Source organism: Scomber japonicus, chromosome 8 (assembly GCF_027409825.1).
Source record: "Scomber japonicus isolate fScoJap1 chromosome 8, fScoJap1.pri, whole genome shotgun sequence".
In the NCBI taxonomy this organism is placed as follows: domain Eukaryota; kingdom Metazoa; phylum Chordata; class Actinopteri; order Scombriformes; family Scombridae; genus Scomber; species Scomber japonicus.
Window position 1 is genome coordinate 15,680,412 of NC_070585.1, and position 25,813 is coordinate 15,706,224.

The 25,813-nt window shown below is 40.5% G+C and overlaps 4 protein-coding genes across 5 annotated transcripts; 3 read left to right on the forward strand and 1 right to left on the reverse strand.

The window, feature by feature from the left end:
• The first annotated feature begins 24 nt into the window (after window positions 1-24).
• Window positions 25-7,581, forward strand: ints10 (integrator complex subunit 10). Its single transcript, XM_053323844.1, has 17 exons — window positions 25-466; window positions 597-664; window positions 784-887; window positions 1,062-1,201; window positions 1,348-1,429; window positions 1,521-1,661; window positions 1,761-1,935; window positions 2,696-2,865; window positions 2,955-3,094; window positions 3,282-3,435; window positions 3,595-3,677; window positions 3,957-4,112; window positions 4,652-4,760; window positions 5,168-5,247; window positions 5,417-5,579; window positions 5,710-5,803; window positions 6,768-7,581. The coding sequence occupies exons 1-17, from the start codon at window positions 338-340 to the stop codon at window positions 6,922-6,924; spliced, it is 2,145 nt and encodes a 714-aa protein (XP_053179819.1). The 5' UTR covers window positions 25-337; the 3' UTR covers window positions 6,925-7,581.
• A 38-nt stretch (window positions 7,582-7,619) lies between these two features.
• On the reverse strand, window positions 7,620-10,978 carry tlr1 (toll-like receptor 1). Its single transcript, XM_053323843.1, has 2 exons — window positions 10,937-10,978; window positions 7,620-10,044 (listed from the first exon to the last, which is right to left on the reverse strand). The coding sequence occupies exon 2, from the start codon at window positions 10,035-10,037 to the stop codon at window positions 7,623-7,625; it is 2,415 nt and encodes an 804-aa protein (XP_053179818.1). The 5' UTR covers window positions 10,038-10,044; window positions 10,937-10,978; the 3' UTR covers window positions 7,620-7,622.
• Window positions 10,979-12,915: 1,937 nt separating this feature from the next.
• On the forward strand, window positions 12,916-18,109 carry klb (klotho beta). The gene is given in 7 exon segments (XM_053323572.1): window positions 12,916-13,677; window positions 14,786-15,299; window positions 15,402-15,670; window positions 15,780-16,036; window positions 16,249-17,174; window positions 17,704-18,011; window positions 18,014-18,109. Coding segments are annotated over 7 exon segments (3,132 nt in total).
• Window positions 18,110-19,941: 1,832 nt separating this feature from the next.
• Window positions 19,942-25,440, forward strand: ube2ka (ubiquitin-conjugating enzyme E2Ka (UBC1 homolog, yeast)). 2 transcript variants are annotated; one of them, XM_053324255.1, is made up of 7 exons: window positions 19,942-20,256; window positions 20,829-20,922; window positions 21,158-21,216; window positions 21,333-21,416; window positions 21,718-21,813; window positions 23,892-24,020; window positions 24,111-25,440. In XM_053324255.1, the coding sequence occupies exons 1-7, from the start codon at window positions 20,194-20,196 to the stop codon at window positions 24,183-24,185; spliced, it is 600 nt and encodes a 199-aa protein (XP_053180230.1). In that variant the 5' UTR covers window positions 19,942-20,193; the 3' UTR covers window positions 24,186-25,440. The 2 variants fall into 2 exon arrangements, with proteins under 2 accessions (XP_053180230.1, XP_053180229.1); XM_053324254.1 differs by having other exon boundaries at window positions 21,333-21,415; window positions 21,714-21,813.
• Window positions 25,441-25,813: the final 373 nt, after the last annotated feature.

Genomic DNA, 25,813 nt, shown 5'->3' on the forward strand with positions numbered 1-25,813 from the left:
ATGTGACGTCATTAACGTGTTCTCGGCTGGTGGATGTGTGTCGGTAAATAATAATAAAGGCTTTAGCTTTGACTGCTAATGAAGAGACCTTAAACTGTTTTTGCAAGGTATTCTATATATACAAAGCAGTTAATTAATAGAGCACAGTCTTGTGTTACAATTCTAGGTATAAAGATGCACATTGGTTGAATGTGACAGAGCGACGCAAACTAGCTATATGTTGCTAGCGGTATTCATCCACCGAGACGACTATATGCATCAAACTACAACCTGAGCTGCGTGTGGGGTCAGTTTGTAACGTGCACCTACGCCAGTGAAAGCTTGATTTATGTGAAAAATGTCAGCACAAAAAGACTGCGAGTTTCTGGTGAAAAGAGCTCGGGAGCTGGTCCCAGATGACCCCTGTGCGGCCAAAGCCTGGCTCATAACTGCCAGGACCCTTTACCCCGCAGACTTCAACATACAGGTAATAAGCCGTTACCTCAGCTGCTTAGTTATTGATAATAGAGCCACTGTAAGTGTTTCTAATTGTGCCTCTCAAGCACGATCGCTTATTATGAGTCCATTATTAACATTTGGTTGACATGGTTTCACAGTATGAAATGTACACCATTGAACGCAATGCCGAAAGGACAGCTTCTGCAGGGAGACTGCTGTATGACATGTGAGTTACAGTCAACTATCTCTGTTACTCCTTTGTTGTTGTTGTTTTATATGTTTGTTTGTTTGTTTTTTGCTGTATATACAGTGCTGAGCTGAACAGTTGCTATGTCCATCCTTTAGGTTTATAAACTTTCCAGATCAGCCCATTGTGTGGCGTGAGATTAGTGTCATCACTGCAGCCCTGCGCAGTGACTCTCAGGACAAACATGCACAGTTTCTACGAGGTGAGAGAAGTGCACAGATTGATTCTTTCTAGTATACATATGCATTGCTTTGTTATGTTTCTGCATTTTCACAGGGAATAACGTGTGCACCTCTATGCAGGTTCAAAAAGAGGGACAGTGTTAGTTTTGGATGTCCAAAGAATTATTTGTTTTCTATGTGTTTGTGTCTGTCAGGGCTTTTTGAGACACTGCCAGGCCGTGTACAGTGTGAGATGCTGCTGAAAGCCACAGAACAGTGTTTCAACACTTTAGAGAAGGCAGAGATGCTGCTGCTGCTACTGAAGCGCTTTCCGGAGTCTGTGGTCCAACATGGGGTATGCAACAACAATAATACTATACTAATAATGATGATGATAATAATTATAATAATGATAACAAAGCTGTGAGTTTGTGTTTTCACATTGTAGGGTGGGTAAATAACATTGAAAAAGTCACTGGTGTCATTCTGCTGTATGTTTAGGTCAATCTAGGTGAGACATTGTTGGAGGCAGAGGTATCAGAGAATGTGGAGACTCCTGTCAACTGCTTCAGAAAACTTTTCGGTTAGTGAAACACAGTTAAGCTTTTCATTCTGTTCCAAAAATCACTTGCTGTATGCAGTTATCTTCACACTGATGTTTCATACTATTACAGTGTGTGATGTCCTTCCTTTGGTGATAAACAACATGGACATGCGCCTGCCTGCCAGCCTGATGCAGAAGTACATGCTGAAAGCTGCTGAATTCTACATCGGCTATGTTACCCGTGGACCCTCGCCTGATGTGCAGATACAGGGTAAAGCTGCTCTGTGATGATGTTCTTGCTTTTTCCTTCTTAATGTTAACTCACTGTGATCACACTTAATATCAACCTCAAATCTCTCTCTTGGATCAGGCTCTCAAGAAGGTGGCTCTCTGAAGTCTCCCAGTGTGTCCCGTGGCTCCCAGCGTTACGTGATTGATGGCCTGTCAGAGAAGTCATCAGTGGTGGCTGAACCTTGGGAGAGGCTGTTAGACATCCTCGCTGTGGTTGGAGCACGCTGTGAGTGGCAGGGAGACAAAGGACAGAGGTAGTGTATCTGTTGGTCTTTTTCTTTTTCTTTTCTTTTTTTCTAACTGTAAAAAAAAATAAAATAATGTCCCACTCAGTATGTATCTTGGTCACAGTTCATCTTAGGGATCTAATTCAAGATTGCAGTTAATATATTGTTGTCAGGTTTTTAAAGTCACCAATATTTATCAATATTAGCCTAAAAAATCCAGAATCTGTCAGGCTATTTTGATAATTTACCTCAATTCTTTCTCTTTTTTTAAAAAGATTCTTTCTGGTTCTACACCTTTATTTGACAGTAGAGAGACAGGAAATTACGAGAGAGAGAGAGGGGGGTGTGACATGCAGAAAGGGCCATCGGCCGGGACTCGAAGCGGGTCCGCTGCGTAAATAGCATGCACTCTTATCCACTCAACCACCTGCCCACCACTCATTACCTCAACTCCCCCTGCATTTTAGTGATCGTATTTCAGTCACACTGCATTAAAATGCTTTCCCAGATATGATATCCAGATACAGATCACATGTTAACATAAAATGTTGATGTTAAATCTTAAAAATTAACAACATTTTGATGTTACATAAATGCATTACATTAAAATTCCATAATGTGTTAAGCAATCTTTGACAGTGAGAAGCAGAGGGTAGAGCAGGATTACTTTAATAGTTTGCGTGTTGTTCTGTACACACACATATGTGCAGCAGTAGTCATTTGAAGGTGAGTATAAAGGTTTTTAAAGAGGGCTTGTATTTGTCTCCGTGTGCGCTTTGTTCTCTAGGAGTTATGTGGACATGCTGCAGAGAGTAAAGGAGCTGTGCCGGTACCTACCAGGACTAGAGGGAGACACCAGGTCCCGCTGCTGTAGTCAGGTGGTCATCTGTGCTGCACTTGTCCTCTTCCGCAGTGCCTTCCTGTATGTCTCAGCTGTACAGCCTGCACTGTTTCAGGGTCAGTTTCTATCTATGCACGCACAAGTTGCTCTTATTTTATTAATTTGACTTTTCAGTTAGAACAAAGGATGTGTTTATTATTGGCAGGTGTGAATGCGTTAAGTTCGGGGCCGTGGATCCTTGTAGAGGATTTGAGCTCGGTGTATAATGATGTGGAGGTGGAGAGAGGATCAGTGAAACATGCACATAAGAAACGCAAATTGGCAGATGGGAGAGAGAAGACTATGGTGAGGACAGCTACAGATCACTTAAATGTTTCTACATATTTTTGTGAAAAGGAAAGTTCAGTAGATCACTTTTAATGTAAAACAATGCTTCATATGTGTTCTTTAAACTTTAAACTAATGTGACTGTCATGTGTGTCTATTGCATGTGCCTCTTGATTACGGTGTATATGCGTGTATCTTATTCTAGAGCTCAGATGATGAGGAAGGGCTGGGGAAGGGTCGCGGTCGACACATCATAGTGAACAAGACTGAGATGCCCAGCTGGTCAGAGACTCTGGAGAGCTTCCGCACAGCCAGGGAAAGCTGGGATCTCCTCCATTCCCACGACAGCCTGGAAACTGGTAAGGACCTCAGCTGTTAATTTGTTTAAATCACTCAGAGTGACTGTGTCCAGTCACTCCATCATGATATCAAAAAAGTGCCAACTACAACAGATTGAGATTGCTCTTCTTCTTTTAGCATTAATCATTTACATGTTTTGTAACTTTGTACTTAAACAGAATTCAAGAAGATCTGTGCCTCATGGAAGACAGACAGCTGGCTGTGGTTCAGAATTTTCCTCAGTGACATGATCATATACCAGGCAAGAAACAGTTTCTGTTTGTGACAAGACACCGGTTGCATTTTTATCTCTGCTCTGTATTACTGCTACCTGTCTGTATGTTATTGTGGTAATTTCAGAATCAGAGTATTTTACCATTTTAAATGATTACTGTGGAAGAGTCAAGTAATTAGTTAGGAAACGTAACATAACTGACTGCACCATATGGAGGAAATTAAGGAAGAATTAATATAAAGATATATATTCTGCGAGGAGATTATTTGATTTATGAGTGTGTGTTTGTATGTATGTGTCTTCCAGGGACAGTACCGTAAGGCCCTCTCCAGTCTGCACCAGATGGCTGCTGTGCAGCAGCCTCAGCCTGGGCAGCAGAGCCCCTCAGGTCAGACCAGTCTGGAGAACCACAGGGCCCTTATACAGCAGGCCTCCTGCCACTATGCACTGGGAGAATACAGGGTACATATATGTATACATACACACTCACACAAACACATTACATGTGCAACAGGTTGCTTTGTTTTCATTTAGCAACGCAACAAAATTTCTGTTCAGGATTCCCCAATAAAGATTTTCTTACTCCATCTGGCCTGAAGGTGGCACTATATTCATACACCTGTTGCTGTGGGTTAAAATATCAGAGATTACATTTGACAGATTTAGTGTATTATATTTCTGACTTTGCTAAATTCTGACTAACTCAAACCTTCTTTATATACCATCTGTTCATTTGAGGTATTTAACATACATGCCATTATTTAGTTGTTGACAAGTTGTCAAGCTTTTGACAGATACCTAAATTACCTATAAACTTTCCCAGATGTGTATGTGGTCTCTTAATAATGTTCAGAGATGGTAATGGATTAACAACATTCATAATTAAGCCACCCATAATTTATCATAAACATGTACATGCAACAGGCGTAAGGGTAAAAAAAACATTTTTTTGCAGTTGCCATGCCATGTTTGTACTGTACTGTAGTCTTTGTGTTCATCAGATGGCCTGTGAGAAGCTTCTTGATGTCGTCAGTGGGCTGGTACCCTCAAACCACGAATCAACAAAGACCCCAGAAGATCAGGGTAGAGTTAAGACTAAAATGAGGAAAGGTAAGCACTTAACTAAACCATGTTCACACACACACACACACACACACACACACACACACACACACACACACACACTGATTCTGTGAACAGCTTTATTTTGTTATACAAGATTGACATCTAATATATTTATTTTTTAATGTCTTCATATTTTTGACCCACATGTTTGCTGTGTGTCTGTATGTTGATAAAGTGTTCTTGTGACCAGTAACTCAAGAGCAATGCTATCAGGAAATCACAAGTTCTCTTTTCTGCTATTTACATATTAATGGGAAATAACGGACACTTAAAATTACTGTTCCCCCATGGTACAGAAAACATATGAATGACACAATTTGTTACTTGACAGAAGTATGTAACTGTGATTACATCAGAACATTATGTGGTGCCTCCTCTGTTCTCTGAACTAGGTAATGACCTGAGATTGCTTCCCTGTACCAGCAAAGCTGTCTTACCTTTCTGTCTCCAGCTGATGTTGGCTTGTTTCAAGGTACTTATACTAGTTAGGTGAAAATGACTGAAATATATGTTATGAGCAGATTATTTATGTTTATGTTTTTGGTTTAACTATGGTAGGACAAGCACTATTTTTTACCAGTTTTGTTTGTCGACATCAAATGTCTAACCTTATTTCTCATTTCCTCATTTTGTTCAATCAGCTCCGTGCCTTCACAGACAATCGAGACGACCTGTCACTTGGTCATGTGGTTGTGCTGCTGCAGTACGACTGGCCACAGGGCGAGATGCTGTTTCTAAAGGCTGTGGATAAGATCTGTCAGCAAGGCAGTTTCCAGTATGAGAATTTCTTCAATTATGTCACCAGTATCCTCTCATAGTTATATCACACAAAACAAGTCACATAGTCACAATAAGCCAGAATGATATAACAAATATGTTAATTGTGTTCTCTTATCTTGGATGTTAGTTTCCATAAGCTCAAATTTTTTGTCAGATATTGACATGCTAGAGGAGTTTGCATACCTGCGTACACCAGAAGGGGGGAGGATCCAACTGGAGCTACTGCCCAATCAGGGAATGCTGATCAAGTAAGCTCCTCGTATTCAAAGACATTGCAGTTGGCATTGTGACCTTGCACTCTTCCTTTCTGTTGGTGTGTTTTCAAGATAACAGTGATTGATGATCAAAGTAGACATGGCCTGTGGGGAAAGTCTTACTCTGAAACTGAAAATGATGTTATAGGAGTGGGCATTAGAAGGAGAAGGGGTTTATGGTTAAAATAAAGCTTCTATCAAGCTCCTTCATTCATTGTTGTAGAAGTTAAGACACTTGAATGCACCCTGACTGACAGAGCTGTTGAATGTTGCTGTCCCTCAGGAACCCTAGTCCCGCCCTGGGGGTGGAGTTAAATACCCTTCTGCTACAAGGGGTGCAGACGATGGACAGGTACCCCAGGCCCCTCCTCCCACACTCCCCATCCCCCCCCCCCCCCCCACACCAGTCACCCTTCCTTCATTCCCAACTTCAAGGCTTGTCATCCCCCAAGTTTTTATTTGGGCCGGTCATTTTACATCAAGAGTTAGTCGTTCTTTGATTTCCTGTCGGCATTTGTTTATTTGAGCCATTGCTCGTCTTTCTGTGGTCTTCACTGTTGTTGTCGTCGTTATTTGGAGATCATGTTGGTCTTGTTGTACAGTCAATTTAGTTTTTTGCCTCTTCATAACACTTGATCTCATTTCATTTGTGGATATGTTTCATGTGGTTTTGATTTATGATGGTGATGAAACGTCTGTTGTTTAATCTTGAATGGCTGATTTATGTGTGTGATGGAATATTAACAGACTTCAGATCAGTGTCTTAATTACGTAGGTCACATTGGCCTCAGTCTCTAAAACACAATGGCTGTATTTGTGACAAATGAGCTTTTTCTGACATTTCGTGTTTGTGTTTTTTGTTTTTTACACACACACACACACACACACACACACACATATATATGTATATGTGTGTATTTATTTATTTAGTTATTTATTTATTTATTTACTCTTGCAGACACCACACAGTGACTCGAGGAATCACCAAAGGAGTGAAGGAGGATTTCCGTCTGGCCATGGAGAGGCAGGTGTCACGTTGTGGAGAGAACCTGCTCAATGTGCTGCACCGTTTCTGCATTAACGAGAAAATCATCATCATCCAGTCTCTTCCTTGAAACCTGGCCTATTAGCTTTGAACCTTTTTTATAGCTGTGATTTCAGGCACACTTTTAATGCAGGTGGAGTGACTTTTTGACCCCCACAGCTCTCTCTCTCAACACAGGACATCATTTTCTAGATTTCTTGTCTTTACCATCCAGAAAAGAACAAGACTGTACATTCTGTTTGCCTTAAAAAGTGGACTTCTCTAGAGAGTTGGTGAAAATACAACTGTTCTCTACAGTAATTACACAGCGCTGATGAATAGAGTTTTTTCTTTACTGGTACAAAGTTGGGATGAGTTAAGGTAACACAATTTCAAGTGCTTTCATCATATTGTGCTGTTTTGTGGGACTCAATATTGACAAAAGAATCACATGCATTTTTGATATTCGTGGTGTAAAGTTTATTGCTTTTGTTACAGACTTGATTAAATTGTTAGTTTGTATAAATATTTCCATTAAATGTCAACTGAAAAGTTTAAAGAGGATTACATATGATTATATGACTTATATTTCACAAGACAAGATTTAGATGTGTTAAAGAAAGAAGACTGGAATGGGTACACACTACTTTTCACTCTGGCTATCCATAGCAATTTAGCATTTTTATTCCTATCATGTTCATGTTAAGGCTTTACTCATCAAGTAACCCTTCTGTCCAATTCACATGTCCTCTTCCAACTTCTTTTGCTCTTTAATTCTGCCCTCCGCAGTCACTCCTCTAGTTCCTCGGCTGGTGCATTTGGCAGATCTGCCTGTAGGGCAGCTCTGAGGTTCGCCCAGAACAGCCTGTGCTTGGCCCTGTCTTGAGGCCATTCCAAGTAGGTGTGCCTTTTCATCATGGACTTGAGCTGGTAGTACTTGGATGGGATAAAGTATTGAGGCAGAGGTTCGAGCAGTACCAGCACAATGTTGTCTGAGCCCTGGGAAAGGCGCTGGTGGCTGGCGAAGTACAACTCATAATGGCACCATTCACTCTTGACGAAGTGAGCAGAGAGCACAAATACAGATCGACGGCATTTCTCCACACAGCTGATGATGTTCTCAATGATTGTCTTTCCTGGCACAAAGTGCTTCTCATGATGGCAGATGCGGAGCCCTCCTGCAGGGCCCTGAAGGTTGGGAAGGAGGGAATTGTGCACCCAGTCGGCATCCTGCTGGCTGTAAGACACAAAAGCGTGAAACTCAACACCCACCAGATCTTCAGGGCGAACATGTCGCCTTCGGGCACGATGTTTGGCTCTGGTCCACTGCCAGATCATCCTCATGTACCATAAAACATCCAAATGGTGACACAGGGTCATAACTCCAATGATCACTATCACTGCTGGGCACAAAATGACGGCAGCTAGAAGGCCAACATTACAGTTGACCTCAGAAATCGAGAAGTCTTTTAAGGTGGAGTCTCTTACAGCATCTGGGTAACTGCAGTAATAGTCATGTGGCCAGTTTAGCAGGTCAACTCCTGTGTGACTTGTCTCCTTTTCAGATATGATGCCTAGACTTCTGAAAGGCCTTATAGCACAGATGCAGGTGAAGGGGTTCAAACTGACATCTAGGACTTTCAGTTTAGGGCAGCTTTCCAGCTTGCTTATAGTTGGTGCATGGAGGGAATTGGACTTGAGCAGAAGCTCACTGAGAATGGGAAAACCATTACATACTGGCAGGTCCCGCATCCTGTTAGCATTTAGGTTCAGAGACAGAAGTTTGTCCAGTTTGAAGATGATTGATGGCACCACAGAAATCTGGTTGTTCTGGAGGTCCAGGGTTTCTGTTCCGGTTGGTAGACAATTAAAAACAGTGTCTGTCAGACTATTAGAGGACAGAATCATTTTGGTGATGTTCAATGGCCATTCGCATTTTGTCAAACCATCATAAACCAATGAGTTGAGGCTCAGGTCCAGTTGTTGCAGAGACCTCATGAATTGTACACGTTTGCTCAGCAACTGAAGGCTCTTGAGGTTGTTACCGACTAGAATCAGTTTCCTCAAGTTACCCAGATGCTTACATTCCAAAATTCTTGAATCTGGTTCTGCACTGGAGAAAATGGAGTCCGATAAAGCACAATTAGAGAAGTCCAGCTTGTGAATAGGACTCTGTGACTCTGGGCATGTCATGTGTATGATGGGCGTCTCCATGATTGCCAAACTCTCTATTGGCATGTTGATAAAGAAGTTGTACACAGCCTCCTGTGAAAAAATGAATTCCTTCACCTCAACCCGTCTGACTGTGAAGGATTTCATTTTCGACATCTTGGCCACATCAGTGTCACTTTGAGGCATTTCCCGTAGAGTCACATCAGAGGCATTCAGATGGGAAATAGTGGTCCCCAGAGCCACATTTACAAATTCAGTTAAGTTTTTCCAGGTGATGTGTATGCCAGTAAGGTAAATAATAGATGAGTGGATTTCTTTTCTCTGTCTCAACTGCTCACCAAATTCATAGTATCCCCCTGTCAAATTCATCAACTCCACTTCATCAAATTGTGACAGTGCGTCAGTGATCAGATTGCAGTTTGCTATTTGTGTGCTATTAGTGAAGGCTATCTGAAGCCTTTGAGCATGACCATCTATCAGACTGCCTCCTTCATAAACAAGTTCATCCTCCAGGAAAAGGGACAGTGTATGTAGTTTCACGTTAGCAATATGTTTCAAATCGCCAATACTGATGTTTTTTGCTCCAAGTGCCAATCTCTCCAGTTTGATCAGGGAGCTAAACTCACTCCCCAGTGTCATTGTGAGAAATTTGTTGTGGTTCAGATTTAGTACCCGAAGGTTCTCTGTGTGGAGCAGGTACAGCTGACTCGAAAGGCTCTTCAACCTGTTGTGCGACAGGTCCAGTTCCTGCAGGTGTGGCGTGTTGAGGAATATCTCTGGGTTGATCTCCTCCAAAATGTTCCATGAGATGTTGAGGAATGTCAGTAAAGGGGTGTTGTCAAAATCGCTTCTTTTGAGCTGTTGTATGTGGTTACATGAGAGGTCTACAGACTGAACTGTCTCAGGCAGGTCTCTTGGGACAGAGGAGAGATTTTTCGATGAGCGATCTGTGATGATATTGATGGATAAAGCACTCTGCTGAAGTCCCACCAGCATGGCCGCCACCCAGAGCGCAGCAGTTACAGGCCTCATTACCTGTCTGGATAAAAATACATGTTATCATTGATACTGATACTGAGAATATGTATGTAATTCAATTGTTTTCAGCTTTTCCCCCTTATTTAATGCTTAGTCATATAAGCAAGAATAAATGGCTTTTGAACATTAGTAAGGTTAGGATTTTTTTATACATTCACATAGAGCTGAATGATTTTGAGAAAATATTTAATTGCAATTATTTTGACTGGTATTGAAATTGTGATATGATTTACGATGTTAGAGGAAATTATAATAATTACATCATTGTTGCCGTTCTCATTGAAAAAACATTAAAAATGATTATGGTATAATTTTTGTGGGGATCTGTACCACAAAAATCTGAATATGAATACAAGGAGCTGTTTTCTTAAATCTGTCAAATATGATATGTAGGCCTGGACATCTCTGAAGCATGATGATACTTGATTTAAAATGGTATTTTGACACACATTTAATCTTTTCACAAATATTGTGCCTTCTACGATTTGAAAATTCCAGTAGGCCATATTACAATTTCGATTGTTCGGCCCTACACCCACATATCGTGACTTTATAGATGTTAATTTCTTTAAATCTATAGTCACAGACATTTTAAACATCAAACCAGACAAATGCATTTCTTTTTAAATCATAGTTTCAACCATAATGTTTTAGAAAAGTTTGTTTTAAGTTTAAAAAGACCTTTCTCCATTTTCTTTATACTGAGCATTTGTGTTATCGAAAACATTTGCTATGTTGGTAACATCTCAATCTCAAGAGACTCTAGAGGTAAAATAAAATAAAATCATAAATAAATGTAAAATGCAATAAAACTTTTGAAAAATAAGGTAACATCTCAACGAAACAAAATGTGACCAACACACAGCATATACACACACAAAAAATGTACTTACCTTGTCAGGTGAATTTTCCAATGAAATTGTTGTCTTTGCTCTCTAAATCTATGCAAAAGTTAAAAAAAAAGGTTAAAAAGGGGCTTACTGATTACCAAACAAATGTGCACAACACAGTGAAGTAGTCAGCTTTGCCGAGAGTTGAAGGCAGTTTTCTTTGGTTTCAATAACGTTGAGAGGAAATAGACATGAACGCAAATCTGAGACTTTTTTTTGGATGTACATCCTCTTTTCACTTCCCTGTAATGTACTGTGCAGAGCTTGTCAACGGAAACGATTTTGTATGCTTCATGATTACATACTTGCGTAATATTATACCAGTATGTAGGGACAATGAAAACATTTAAGTCTAACTTAAATTTAGTTTTTCAATCTTAAATGAACATCTTTAGTTATTTTATACTGTGTGTAACATATGTCCATCTTCTGTTCAAAATCATGTTATATATGGAGACAGTTTGTTTAATCTACAAAATGAAACAGGGAAGTGATTCATATTTGTGCTCATTACCATATGATCTAATAACCCTGTAATGTCTGTAATATGACTGGTGCAAGGTTGCTTTGAAAGACAGTTGATATGCAGCTCAGTGTTTTGGAGGCATATTTTCTGTAATGTAACAGTGTCCACACTCAGGTCAGTCTGGGTGGTTGAGGACCATTTTCCTCATCTCAATTTACTGTAACCTGGGCAACTACACTGTTTACTCTAGACACAATGCCTTAATGAAGGTGGATGACAAGTGGGTTTTCTGATAGGCTGTGACCTTTTTTATGATGATAGGAAGGCTCAATCAAAGGCAGCTGTGTGAACAGACAAATGAGAACACAAACACACACACTTCCCAGCAATGTTTTTAGTCTAGTGGCGCTGTTGTTTCCTTAAATCAGTGACTGGAAAGTGGACCTAAATTGAATAAGATCATATGAGCCAGTGTCGCTGTTCTCGCCTGTCATGGTTTGATCAAATTTTGGGTGAACACTGCGGACGTGCTTAACACCTTCTGGCCATAAGATGACAGAGAACAGCATCATGCTGCAAAAACTGTATTGTCCTTCCTTTCAATAAATGTGTTGGATATGTATTAAACAAAAATGGAATTCATTAGATTAAATGTGAACATTTTTTTATTTGTTTAGTTTTTTAATAATAATAATAATAATAATAATAATAATAATATTTTTTTATTTTTACCACAGGCACACTTAAGGTGGAAAGGATTTAATGGCAGGCTTTGCTTTATTTAAGAGGCCAGAAAAATCTTTGTGTTGAGTGTGTTGTAAACAGATACACAGCAATGTGAACTACGTCTTAGTTATGGAACTACCATAAGATCAGAGTGCAAGCTAATTATTGACACAAGAACCTTCCTTACAGCAATCAGCAGCATGTTTAGTACACTGTGTGTGTGTGTGTGTGTGTGTGTGTGTGTGTGTGTGTGTGTGTGTGTGTGTGTGTGTGTGTGTGTGTGTGTGTGTGTGTGTGTGTGTGTGTGTGTGTGTGTGTGTGTGTGTGTGTGTTCACAGGGATAGCTAAGTAATGTTCTCTGAAGTGTTGATCCTCTCTTTTTTTTTTAATTCTTACATTTTTATTTTTTGGTGAAATAATAGAAGATGAAGTGTTTTTGGAATTGGTAAAAAAAAACATCTTAGAAGTATATGGTACAAGACTGTGTATATATGAGTCAACCTTTGTATGTGTGAACATTATGAGGTAGGGAGGGGCTGAGTGGGAACACAGTGCACTGAAGGAAAGAAAGGGAAATCTGACCAGGTTACCTTGTCGGATGGATACTGCAGCGCTACACTGCTTCAAATGTTCCTCTCTCTAGGCTGTGATCGTTTCCCCTCCATCCTCCAGGACCATGGATCTCTTGGATCTCACAAGAAGAGTTATGATATTTTGCAGAGCAGTTGCTTTGTCTTAGGCCACCTTCTCCCTTAAAGTGGATTTCTGAAACAAGGTAAACTTCTTCAGCATGCTGAACCATCCTTTCCCGACACTTAAGTGCCTCTTACTTTCTCTCCTGTTGTTGGCGTGTGGTTGTAACAAGTCTGCTGGCTCACTTGGGGAGGGCAGGAAGATTTGGCAGCAGCCCAAGCCTGAACCTGTCATCCAAGACCAGGCTTTTCTTCGTGACACCTTCCCCTCAGGATTCCTTTGGGGCTCAGGGACATCTGCCTTCCAGACAGAAGGATCCTGGGACCAGGGTGGGAAGGGTGCCTCCATCTGGGACCATTTCACCCACTCCTCCATCAGTGGTAATTTGGCAACTGAGACTGCCAATGTGGCTAGTGACAGCTACACTTGCTGGGAAGAAGATGTGGAGGCACTTGAGTATCTGGGCGTAAGATCATACTCCTTCTCTCTCTCATGGCCTAGACTCTTTCCTGATGGGAATGCCAGAGGTCGGCCCAATACAGCTGTTGTGGAGCACTACAGTCGTTTAATAGAGAGGCTTCTGGAAAAGAAAATTGAGCCCATTGTCACTCTCCATCATTGGGACCTGCCACAGATCCTGCAGGAGCAATATGGAGGATGGAAAAATGACACACTTGTGGGATTGTTTGAGGACTATGCTGCTTTTTGTTTCCACACATTTGGGAGCCGTGTTAGGTACTGGCTTACAATGCACAACCCATACCTGGTTGCTGTACAGGGGTATGGGACAGGTGTGCATGCCCCTGGAGAAACAGGGGGACCTGCTTGCTCGCTCATTGTGGCCCACAATCTGATCAAAGTAAGTTAAACAGAGTCAATGTATTTAAAGTCTGCTCTTAATACTTTATTACTTCTTATTAATACTTATTCTGTTAACACAATGCTATTTATCTGAGTTTCTCTAATGATATAAACTGCCTGTAAATTTTTAACTTGTGCAACTTCTATCAGTTTATATTAGTCAGGGAATGTTTGCGTCCCCTAAGGATTTTGAGTTCATAAGACAGTGAAGTAAATGCAGATTGCACTAGTGCACTGATATTTTCTTTCTAAGACAATAAAGGCTAACAGTCCCCATTTTTTGTAACACAGTAACTGTATAACTGGTTCAGCTTTAATCCTCATCATATAAATTTAGTCTTTTCAAAGATCAGTTGATCATATTCTATTTTGACAGGTATGTGATCTGTAAACAGGACACTTGGTCAAAGTCAGAAACACTGAGGTCAAAGTCCACCACATCAGCACTTTTGTGCTGGAGAGAAACATTGTGTGACAGGAAGTCAAGGAGCTATACCTAATTAATAATCACTGCTGATAGTGTGTGCACAGCTAACACCAAACAGATAGTATGAGTGAATTGTAACAGATTGTGTACATGATTACTATACATTGCTCCCACTACAGGGATTAAATCTTTGGTTTTGGTTGTTTATCTGTTAGTTAGGAGAATAACTCAAGAGCTTGCTTAGAAATGTGAATGACAGTTTGTGTCACTTAACAGTACTGGATACTAAGCAGGATCTAGATATGCATTTAACATTTTTAGTACTAAAATAACACATTTAGAAGATTGTGTGGACATTTACAGAATTTGTGCTCTGTTGGTGCTTTTGCAGTGTTTTAAAAGCATGATAGGCTCTTTACACAGCGAACATTTTGACTTGTCATGGTAGGAAAAAAACAGGTGTATCTAATAACATTAGTGATGGCTTTGTTCTATTGTCTTTTTCCCATTAAGCTATGAAAGTGAGCCAGCATTGACAAGACTAGGACTCTAAACACCTGTGCTTTTGCTACTATAATATGTCAAAATATCCTCTGTGATAAATACCTATTATAATTTTGTGATTTTGTTGTTGACATCAGTATAGGGCATCATAAATATATATATGTCTGCTTTCCAGGCACACGCCCGAGCATGGCACACCTATAACAGCCACTTCCGCCCAGCTCAGAAGGGTAAGGTGTCCATTGTTTTGGGTTCCCACTGGGTTGAGCCTCAAAGAGGCAAAGCCACAACTGCCAATATTGAGCTTTGCCAGCAGTCAACAGAGGCTGTGCTTGGCTGGTTCGCCAATCCCATCTTCGGTGATGGGGACTACCCAGTCTCTTTAAAAATCAAGCATGGCTCCCTCCTGCCTGCATTTTCCCTTGAGGACAAGCTCTGGGTGCAGAAAACAGCTGACTTCTTTGCTTTGTCATTCGGGCCAAACAACCTCCGTCTGGGCCGAAACCTGGTCCACTTTGGGCAGTCTGTGACCCCAGATCTGAGGCGCCTCCTGGGCTGGATTAAACTAGAGTATGGAGACCCCAAGGTGCTGGTGGCTGAGGGAGGTTGGTTCTCTGAAGCTAGTGTGGGAAGGGAAGACACAGTAGCCATATACTTGATGAAGAGGTTTATCAACCAGGTACTACAAGGTAGGATGGTTGTAAGGAGTGAACAAATATGGTTTAGACAATATAATATCAGATAATCATCAAACAAATATAAAAAATATTTTCTAACTTCTTCTGTTACAGCTATCAGGTTTGATGGTGTGCAGGTTTTTGGCTACTCTGCCTGGTCATTGGTTGATGGATTTGAGTGGAATAATGGCTACACTATTAGGCGAGGCCTTTTCTACATTGACTTTAGTCAACCTAACCGAACCCGGACCCCCAAGACCACTGCTCAGTACTACAGGCATGTTATTGCTAACAATGGATTCCCCAGAGATGAAACCTCCAGTGAGATCAAAGGTCGTTTCCCCTGTGAGTTTCACTGGGGTATTGCTGACTCCACCTTGCAAGTAAGAACAGGAACCAAAGAACACAAGAGAGCGATTTTATTTCATCCGTGACTGAATAACATTATCAGCACTCATCAAATGATTTTCTCCTCTCTTTGTGTTATTGTAGGTCCACTTCTACCCTTTCTCCCCACAGTTTACTGATCCCCATTTGTACAGCTGGAATGTGACAGGAGACGGTTCGCTGCATCCAGTCCCAGGTGTTAAGCTCAGCACCAGTAGAGCCCAGTGCACAGACTATTTGGCCATCCGTGGTCATCTTCGCATGTTTGCATCTACTGGGGCATCTCACTACCGTTTTGCCCTAAACTGGTCTCTGATTTTACCCCAGGGAGACTCCTCCAATGTGAACACTGAGGCTTTGAGGTAAAGTGAACACTTTTTCAGTCTTCCCAAATTCAGCCCAGTTTTACTTATTTAAATTCAGTACAATTCAATTCAAATCCATAACATAGTCAGATTCACACTATAGATTATAGCACATTCAAGTCAATTTAAACAAGTTAACCACTGTCTCTCTGTCTAATGCACACATGAACTCTAATTCTACTGTTTCATATTGTTACTACATTTAAAAGGTACTACCGATGTGTTCTGAGCGAGCTCAAGAAGCTGGACCTGGAGGCTGTTGTTATTCTCTACTATCCGACACACAGAGCTCCATATCTGGGCTTGCCTGGACCACTGTATGCCTCTGGGGGTTGGCTCAACTACAGTACAGTGGAAGCCTTTCAGGAATATGCAGCGCTATGCTACCGAGAGCTGGGCTTCTGGGTTCGATACTGGATCACGATCAATGAGCCAAACAGACTGGTAGATGTTTATTCCAGTGGGACAGAGAAGCATCAGGCCACTCATAACCTTCTTCTGGCTCATGTAAAAGCCTGGAGGCTGCATAAGCGGGATAGTAAACAGGGAGCAATGGTATCACTTGCACTACATGCCGATTGGGCCGAACCTGCCAACCCCTTCCTAGAGTCACATACAGTAGCAGCACAAAGATTCCTTCTGTTTGAACTTGGTCGCTTCCTAGACCCATTGTTGGGGCCTAGACATGAGAAGAAGCAGAGCAAGGGGGACTACCCACAAGAAATGAAGGCATACCTAGAAGAGAGAGCTCAAGTAATGGGCCCCCATGAATATCTTCTTCCTAGTTTTACTGAGACTGAAAGGGAGGAGCTCAGAGGTGCATTGAGTTTCATAGCATTGAACCATTTTACCACCCGTTTGGTCTCTCCATTTCCCGACACACGGTCTAATTTTCAACAGAGAAAAGCCCCTGATCATGGTTGTCAGATCCTTTCTGATCCCACCTGGCCATCCTCCAGTCTGGGGCAGGCTCTTGTTCCTATGGGCCTGCGGAAGATCCTGAATTGGGTGACTGAGAGATATGGAGGCGCTCTGCCTGTCCTCATCACAGCCAGTGGGGTTGATGACCAGGCTCCTGTGGAGGACAAACTGAGACAACACTATCTAAGGAGTTATCTACAGGAGGCCCTCAAAGGTGGGCCTTGTATTTCAAATATTATATTCAAAGTATTCTCCTTTCCTCATTGGGCTGCCAATATGTAATTCTCCTTTTCAATGCAGAATGTGTGCTGATATTATTTCATCTTGAATAAAATAAAAGATGGTAAGACATAGCCAAAGCCCTGCAAGCAATACAGGCTTTATGACCATGTTGCCTCCGGCTATAAAACCTAGATGTAATGAGAAACCATGAAGATCATAAAAAGAGAGAGGAGGGCAGAGAAAAACAATAAAGGTGCAATAATTGTTGATACATGTTGTGTTCATACTTTGCCCTTTATGGCCATTTATGCCCTCGATGCCCCCGTATTTAAACACGCCTACATTTCCTAACACATATGGACATGTTTCCTTAATGTTTGTGTTTCAGTGTACAAAAAGGCTGTTTTATATATAGGCAATATACTGTAGTATAGTCAACTCATACATATTGTTAGATGTGACTAGGCAGAGAATGTTTGAACAATTATTCTTGTCTTTGCAATTATTCTTTTTTTCTCCAGCTCGACATTTAGATGGTGTCAACCTGCAGGGCTTCTACGTGTGGAAGCTGCAAGATCGACATGCTGCCCAGTTTGGCCTCTTCACCTCAACCCACCACCAATCCAAAGCTAAAGCCTCCCTTGCTGTCTACAGAGAAATAATAACTCATGGCGGTTTCCCCGAGGACAACACCACACAGACCTGCAGGCTGAGCGGGCTCCAGCAGCCTTGCTCTGCATGTGCGTGGGTGTTCAAGAACAAAGCCATGCTGGTCTTTGGGAGCTGCCTCCTAATAACAGCCGTCATGTTGGCTGCACTTGTCATCTTCGTCTTCATTACCAGAAACCAAAGAAGAGGCAGAGGGAGGGGGGTGAGCAGGAGAAGAAGGGAGAGAGTACCGGTGTGTTCATGTCCACCTGTTGTTAAGAGATAACTGTAGGAGAGATCAGACAACAGAGTGGCTCATCAACAGAGAAGAACCATGATTTCTTATTATGTGTGGTCCATTAATGCTTATATCTGCTCTGTTGTAATAAGTTAAATGTATGATTGGTTTACCCACATTATTATCTACATTATTGTCTACTGTGATAATGGTTATTTAGATGGGGTGATCAGTTATTGCTTTTTTGTTCGCAAGTTGTACAGTTGGATCACAATGAAAGGGCAACAGATTTACTCAATGCCAAAGACTCTTGCACATGTTGTACTTTTATAAAAAGTTGACAAATGATTATGTGAACTCTATGGTTTCCAGTGAAAGAGAAGAAATGTTAACTGCATTTTCACCTTCATCATGAAGAAAATACATCCATATCATTTTTCTAGTATTGTAATAAACCCAGTCAGTGATGATAATATAGTGTAGATAAATTGTGATGTCGATATTTTAGAGTTTCATAATATGATATGCTTATAAGTTAGTTATTTAGTCAGTAATTGTTTAATTGTTAATTTGTTTTTTTTTTCATGTCAGTATAGTGGTATCCACTGTGCAGAAATTCTCCTACAAGAACTGTGATGTTTAATAGGACAAAGATGCCCCCTAGTGTCATTAATTCAGCTGTGATAAAATTTAAAAAAAAAACAACAACAACTGTGAAACACAGGTTGGCCTTTTGTTAAAAAATGGGAAGAATATCAAAAAGTAATTTTAATTAAATTTAGATTTATGTTTATTATAGTTAACTGTTGAGATAACTTTGCTTAGAGCTTAGAGCACAGATAAACATGTGGTACATCTGGATGACTGTACTGTATGTCCAGCACTTTGAATCCCTATATCTCAGCTGAGCTTATAAAGTAGCATGTGCTTCTCTGAGGATTTTCTGGTCACTTGAGAGTAAGGAATTTCTTTTAATGTAACATGTCCTTATTTCTGATCAAAAGCATACACTTTGTGATCCCCATCTTTGATTTTTATGAAGTGTACATGAGAGACAGACATGCTGGATTAACACGCTTGTATACAGTTTAATTTAATGGAAGGGAAAAAAACTATACATCATTCATACTTTAGACATTAAAATATTTTATAGAACAGGGTTGTCTAACTTAATTTTTTTTCACTAAATGTAGTTGATCACATGGTAAATGTATTTGCTTGTTTTTGTGTGAAACCATGTTTATTGTTTATGGAGTGTTTTGCATGAATGTGTAAACTAAAAAGTACAATTAAAAGGGAAACACTGACCTTGTTTTTTTCTTTAGAAAAAAGTAAAATAGCAGCTTAATAATAATAATAATAATAATAATAATGAATAGAATACCTTTATTGTCATTGCATGTTAACATCCAATGAAATGTGCAGTCTCTCTGAAGAGAAAGGAAAACTGTATCCCATACACTCATCCGTCCAGTCACTCACACGCACACACATTAAAAGAAACTGTCTGTTGAATGAGCAAATAGCATAAAAATGTAATATGAAATAGAAAATAATCTAAAATGCTTATTCAGTTATTGTACATAAGTGTACTATGATTGCATTTAAGGTAAAATTGTTGCGGTGGCAGTGGGGAGGTGGGGGTGGAGGGGTGTGAGTTCAATTCACTGATAGCTGTTGGGTAGAAGCTGAAGTCTAGAAATGTTAGTTCTTATTATTATTATTAATCATAATAATATTATTAATAATAATAACAATAATAAATTATTCATCACGCATGGATCAACCAATGACAGCAGGCGTCAGGATGGCAATACAGATCACGTGACCCCCTCTCCTCCAGACTGCATGCAGTTTGGTATTAAAATGTTTTCAGTACCACCATCCATTCTGTTGTTACACATTGGAGATGATAGATACATATTGAGCTGTTTTGACGAGTCATAATATCACAGTGATAACCGGAACTGACGGCACTCGAGGTGAACAACATTTGCAGCTGTTATTTTTGAGGTTGTGTCCCCAAAAAAGAGCAGAGTTTACTGCAGGCAGGAGCAGCTAGCTAACGTTAGTCAGGTCGGACGGACGGCGGCGAGGCCCCAACCGGACGGGAACGGGGGAAACCATGGCCAACATCGCAGTTCAGAGGATAAAACGGGAATTCAAGGAGGTGCTCAAAAGTGAAGAGGTTGGTTTGTCATGTTTGCCTGTTCTCGTTACAGCTTATCAGTATTTCTGTGGACTATGATGCTGAATGTGAGTGACGCGTCGCTGGCTCAGCTGTCAGTTTGCTAATCGCCGTGCTGCTGCTAGCTTTAGCTTATGGCATCCGGCTTCACATACAGATATTAATGTGCTACTGTGGCTAGGTTACAGCCCAGAAAGTTACAGGTGAGAGAAGCATTACTTGAGATAAATTAGCCTCCTCAAGTTCACATTGCTAACGTACCTGGCTAGGCTATGCATGCCTCCTGTGGTAACTAAGCTAGCTCAGTTAGCTATCAAAGATAGTTTGGTGTCGGTTTACTCTCATGTGTGCTCCACATAGACCCGTCTCAGCTCACGTTAGAGAACCAATATGTGTAGATCCATGAGACGTGTGCAACAAGTTGAGGTCAACTTTGGCTAATGCTGCGGGGGTGGGTGTCAACTTATGCTGCATAGGCAGGTTTGAGTTTGACAGCAAGCGAGATTAACACTTTGCAGTCTGCCTGTCTGCCGAAGTTAACATGCTTCTTTGCCTTTTTTTCATCCTTTCAGACGAGCAAAAACCAGATAAAAGTGGATCTGGTGGATGAGAACTTCACAGAACTTAGAGGGGAGATAGCAGGGCCACCTGACACACCGTACGAAGGTGAGGGGCTCCTGGAGACTCTCTGCTGTCTGCTAACCTAAATGCATGGTTGCACAATTTCGTTACGTGATATTAGGTGCACAAGGCCTCACCAACTAACAATTTCAAGAGGGGTTTAACCCTTATTAATGCAAACAAAAGTGTAGTTACACACTGCCCGACTCTGTTGTTGGACGTTTGAAATATTTCTGTTATCATTCTTGAATAAATGTGATTTTGCTTCATTTCTTGCCAGGGGGTAGATATCAACTAGAAATTAAAATTCCAGAGACATATCCTTTCAATCCACCCAAGGTAAGTATTCATTAGTTGTATTTGTTACAGATAACTATTCACGTTGTCCTGTTGGACTCTGGTGGTAGAATTTATGTGTTAATCTGTTTTGTTTTTCTCCCCTTTCTGTCGCTCAGGTGCGGTTTATCACAAAGATCTGGCATCCCAACATCAGCTCAGTCACAGGTGCAATATGTCTGGACATTCTCAAAGACCAGTGGTGAGTGAATGTGTGCCAGCATTCCCAGCATTCTTCATCCATCATAGATCCATCATGAAACACTTCTCCAGTTGTGTTAGATGCTGGTTCCCCTACCGAAGCCTTTGACAGTCCTACTTTTTTTTATGTTTACTCTTAGAAAACAATACAGTCCTCTCGCTGATCGTTTTAACTCTTAGAACAAAGCAAATGACTTCAGGATTTGTTGTTCTGTACTCTATTTTAAAGCCAGAGTTCACAAGGAAAGTCGACCCTCGTATTTGAGCTGCACTAAACATTGACATGTATGTCCTTTCAGGGCAGCAGCTATGACACTGAGGACGGTCCTCTTGTCATTACAAGCCTTATTGGCAGCTGCAGAACCAGATGACCCACAGGACGCAGTGGTAGCCAATCAGGTGGGTGTGCATGTATATTTATTTTTGACTTTATGTTGACCAAGTAATTGTGAAAGTATCTCTGATGGGCGGGGCTGAGCAACATTTCATATACGATTTTATTATCGCTAACTGACAAGCTTTCGATTGTCCTGGTATGGTGGTATGACTCATTTCCATCTTCTCTAAAAGCCTTCAATAACAGCAGTTAGAAGTAATTTTTCTCAACCAGGGATACTCAACCTATTATGACAATGTGATTGTGTTTTAAGGTACAATTATTCTTGCAACCTTTTGTGTTAGAGATCTATCATGTCAAATCAGTTACAGGATGATTGGAGAACTCTTTTAGTTTGTATTATCAGAGTAGAATAAATGAGTTCCTTCACAAATATTATGAAGATGACATATTATGATCTATGTGGAGTTAAATTTAAATGGTTTCATGCATCATTTTTTTTAAAGCTTAAAGATAATGAAGAAAGACATAATGAAGATTGATGTTGATGCTGAAATATAGCATCTATGTGTCAGAGTAAAAAGGGAATTAACTGCTTGCTTATCCAAAATCAAATCTAAAATCATACCTTTTCAACCTTCAATATAAATGTGAATATGGTTTTGTGTCTTGGACAGCTAAGCACTTTTCAAATATAGAATAACTCTTGAATCTGTTGTCTTTTGCTATTCAAGTCCCCAGACACAACCATTTTGCCTAAATATCACCTTTAGAAGTGGGGCAGGTACTGCTGATAGATTACTGATGATTGTCACATAAGCAAGATAAATTATTTTGTCACCACCGGAATATTGGTCCTGAATGCACCACTGTCACTAATGAATTGTCACATCAAAATAGATTTCTTGTTGAGATATTTATATCTCATGCACCTGATCATAATCCTGGATCATTATGCCAGTGCCAAAGATGAATGTCCATTTTATGTAAATATAATGGACAATAAAGCAGTCTGAATCTGAATCGTACTTTAAATGCGTCTTTACCTATAGATGCAGTATGCTTTGTTTTACTTTGTTTGAATGTTAATCATTACAGGTTAAGCAATGGTGGTGCAATGTCAGTAATGTGAAAGTGTTGTGAAATATCATGTGTAGGCAGTAAGCTTCCCTGCTTGTCTTTTTGAGAAGATTATCCTACTGAACACACTATAACGCCTACATCCAATCACTAACCCTGCGTAAAAGTGAGTAACAATGATGTACCCACATTACAATTCACACAGTGTGAAAAAGGGTTAGATAAGAACTTTGTAGATATTTAGTGATCATGTTTTCAAACGGTTACATTATTGAGTTTCGAACAGTTGCTCAGAGATGTTTCATTGGTCAGACATCAAATAATGAGTAGAAACCTGAAGCTGTGGAGGTGGATTGGAAGGTGTTATACCCAAAAATTTCAGTGCTGCCCTGAAGATAGCACATTAACATTTGACATTTATAGTATCTGGTTATTTTATTTGTTGTAGTGCTTGATGAACTTCTCAAAAGAGGCCCGTTCAGTTAAAAACTTGACAAGCTGCAATGTGTTTATTTACATACCAATTTAAATGCTAATAGCTGATGTTGATGGAAAATCTACAACTGCATTACATTTTTATTAAATGCCCACACAGCATGTAGACAGAACTGGGCAGAAATGACTGCCTGGCAGACTGCAGCTGTACAAGTTCCTCTGGCTCAGACCATCTCAGCAGCCTCAAAACCTTGCAGATCATTATTTTATTGACAATCTGTTGTGGAGCCTAATATGAAATGGTAGAGACGGGTCATAAGTGCACTGCTCTCTTGCTCATAGTGGCATGTGTACTGGGTATCTGATCATTTTTACCATGACCATGTTAGTCAATGCATTAACAAATACTGTGCCTAATATTTTCAATCCCATATGTGTTTCGTGTTTTATCATTTTGAATCACAGTGGATGTAATTCTTATTTTTATACACAGATCAACGTGTAATGCCAAAGTAAAAACAAATCTCAACAACTTGAACTAAGTAAAGATATATAAAGCTTGAGTTGTTGACAGTGTTATGCCGAACGTCTTTTACACAAACTTTCATATTTGTTCATTTTCCAGTACAAGCAGAACCCAGAGATGTTCAAACAGACAGCGAGGCTCTGGTCTCATGTCTATGCAGGCGCTCCCGTTTCCAGTCCGGAGTACACACGCAAAATAGACAAACTGTGTGCCATGGGCTTTGAAAAAGTGAGTATCTTTCAAACTGTTTTCCTCACCTGCTGTGCATTACGCGGCTGAATTCTGCTGCAGAATAAAACATATTTGTTTCCTCTACAGAATGCAGTAATAGTGGCATTGTCGTCAAAATCCTGGGACGTGGAGACAGCGACAGAGCTACTGCTCAGTAACTGAATCTTGACACTCTTCATCTTCCTCTTGAGCCCCATCTCCCCTCCTCACACATACACACCCTGCTCCAGATTCCTGCTGTCTCAAGGCGTCTCTCCCCCTATCGCACCCTCTGTTTTACAGTGGACTCCTCACCTCCACACTCACTCTTCCTCCACCCTCCCTCGTCTCTCCTCTGTGTGACACCTTTCTCCCCCGTCCCCCCTCCCCGCTCATCACCTCTGCTGTACCACACTCCAATCAGTTGCTCCGTGAGCTCCTATCAATGGTTTCTTTAAGATCATTCAACATTCCACTCAGCACTACAATCAGAAGTCCAACCACATCACACCACCATATCTTGAAGCCAATGCCAGACTTAAGACCCCCACCCACGCTCGCCAGTCTCCCAGCTTTCTCTGGCTGTGTCCAAGAAGCGGTTGTCTGCGGCTAATCCTTGCCTATGCAGTGCATATACTTTCATATGTGGAAACCTTTTGTAGGAGAGAGTCAAGCCATTCAAGGAGACTCTTTTGGACCTGGTCATGATTTTTACACACTTCAGGCCTGTTTCCCACACTGGGAATAAGCCCAGTCCTTGATTTATCACATTTTTAAATGCGTATCACTACTGAAATTTTCTCTTGCAGCATCCAAAATGAAAACCGTCTCTCATTCTCTAATCCTTGTATAATAAACTATCAGTATAATGACTTGAACTAGAAATTTCAGACCTCCTATGAATCATTATCTTGTGCCATCACTGGAATAATTTGAGGCGCTATAAGGTGTTCATTCATTTTACACTTTGAATTTGGAAATTCAAATAAAACTGTGGTAAACGCCACCAGGCAGTGTTATTCAGACGCAGAAAAGGACCAGGCTTATTCCCTGTTCTTGAGACAGTGTTCACACAGAAATCATACTCGCATTCATGTCACAGTTTCCCCCCTTCAACTGTCTGACAAACCCAAAACTCCTGCAGCAAACCCCCAAAATCCCACCCCCACACCTGTTCGTGACACAGCGTGCTTCGCCTGTCACTTTCACCACATTTTAAAGAACATTTTATTTGGTTTTTGGCCTCCTACAGGAATACATTTGGATTCTTGTTTTTAAACAGAGAAAACAAACAAAACAAAAAACAGCAGTAACACAACCTCTCACAAGTCTGGAAGGAAATAGAACAAAACGAGTGAAAAATATTGCATTATCTAAACAACGCCAACAGATAAATATGTCAAAATGATTCATCTGTAAATAAAGATATTAAAGTCTGTGTAAATTAATCCGTACTCTGTCCTGTGTGTGTTGCCTCTCAGAGATGTGTGTCTGCTGTGCTGGGTAATATTTATTAACTGGAATAATTTTCTTGTATGGAAGAAACACAAAGCCCCAAGAACTGCCTGGTAACAATTTAACATTTCATCAGTACTGTCAGGTTCCTTTTTTACAAATTATATTCATTATACTGTCAGTTTCTCATAGGGTTAAACAATATTAATCTATTGAGGGAGTGTTTCTGCATGCTATTGTGTAGCAGCCAACATTTGTTTATTATTATTTTTGGCTGCGCATGCATTTGAATAAAAACTAGGGTGAGGCACTAAATTTACACGACCAACAGAAATTTAACCTTCAGGGAATTACGT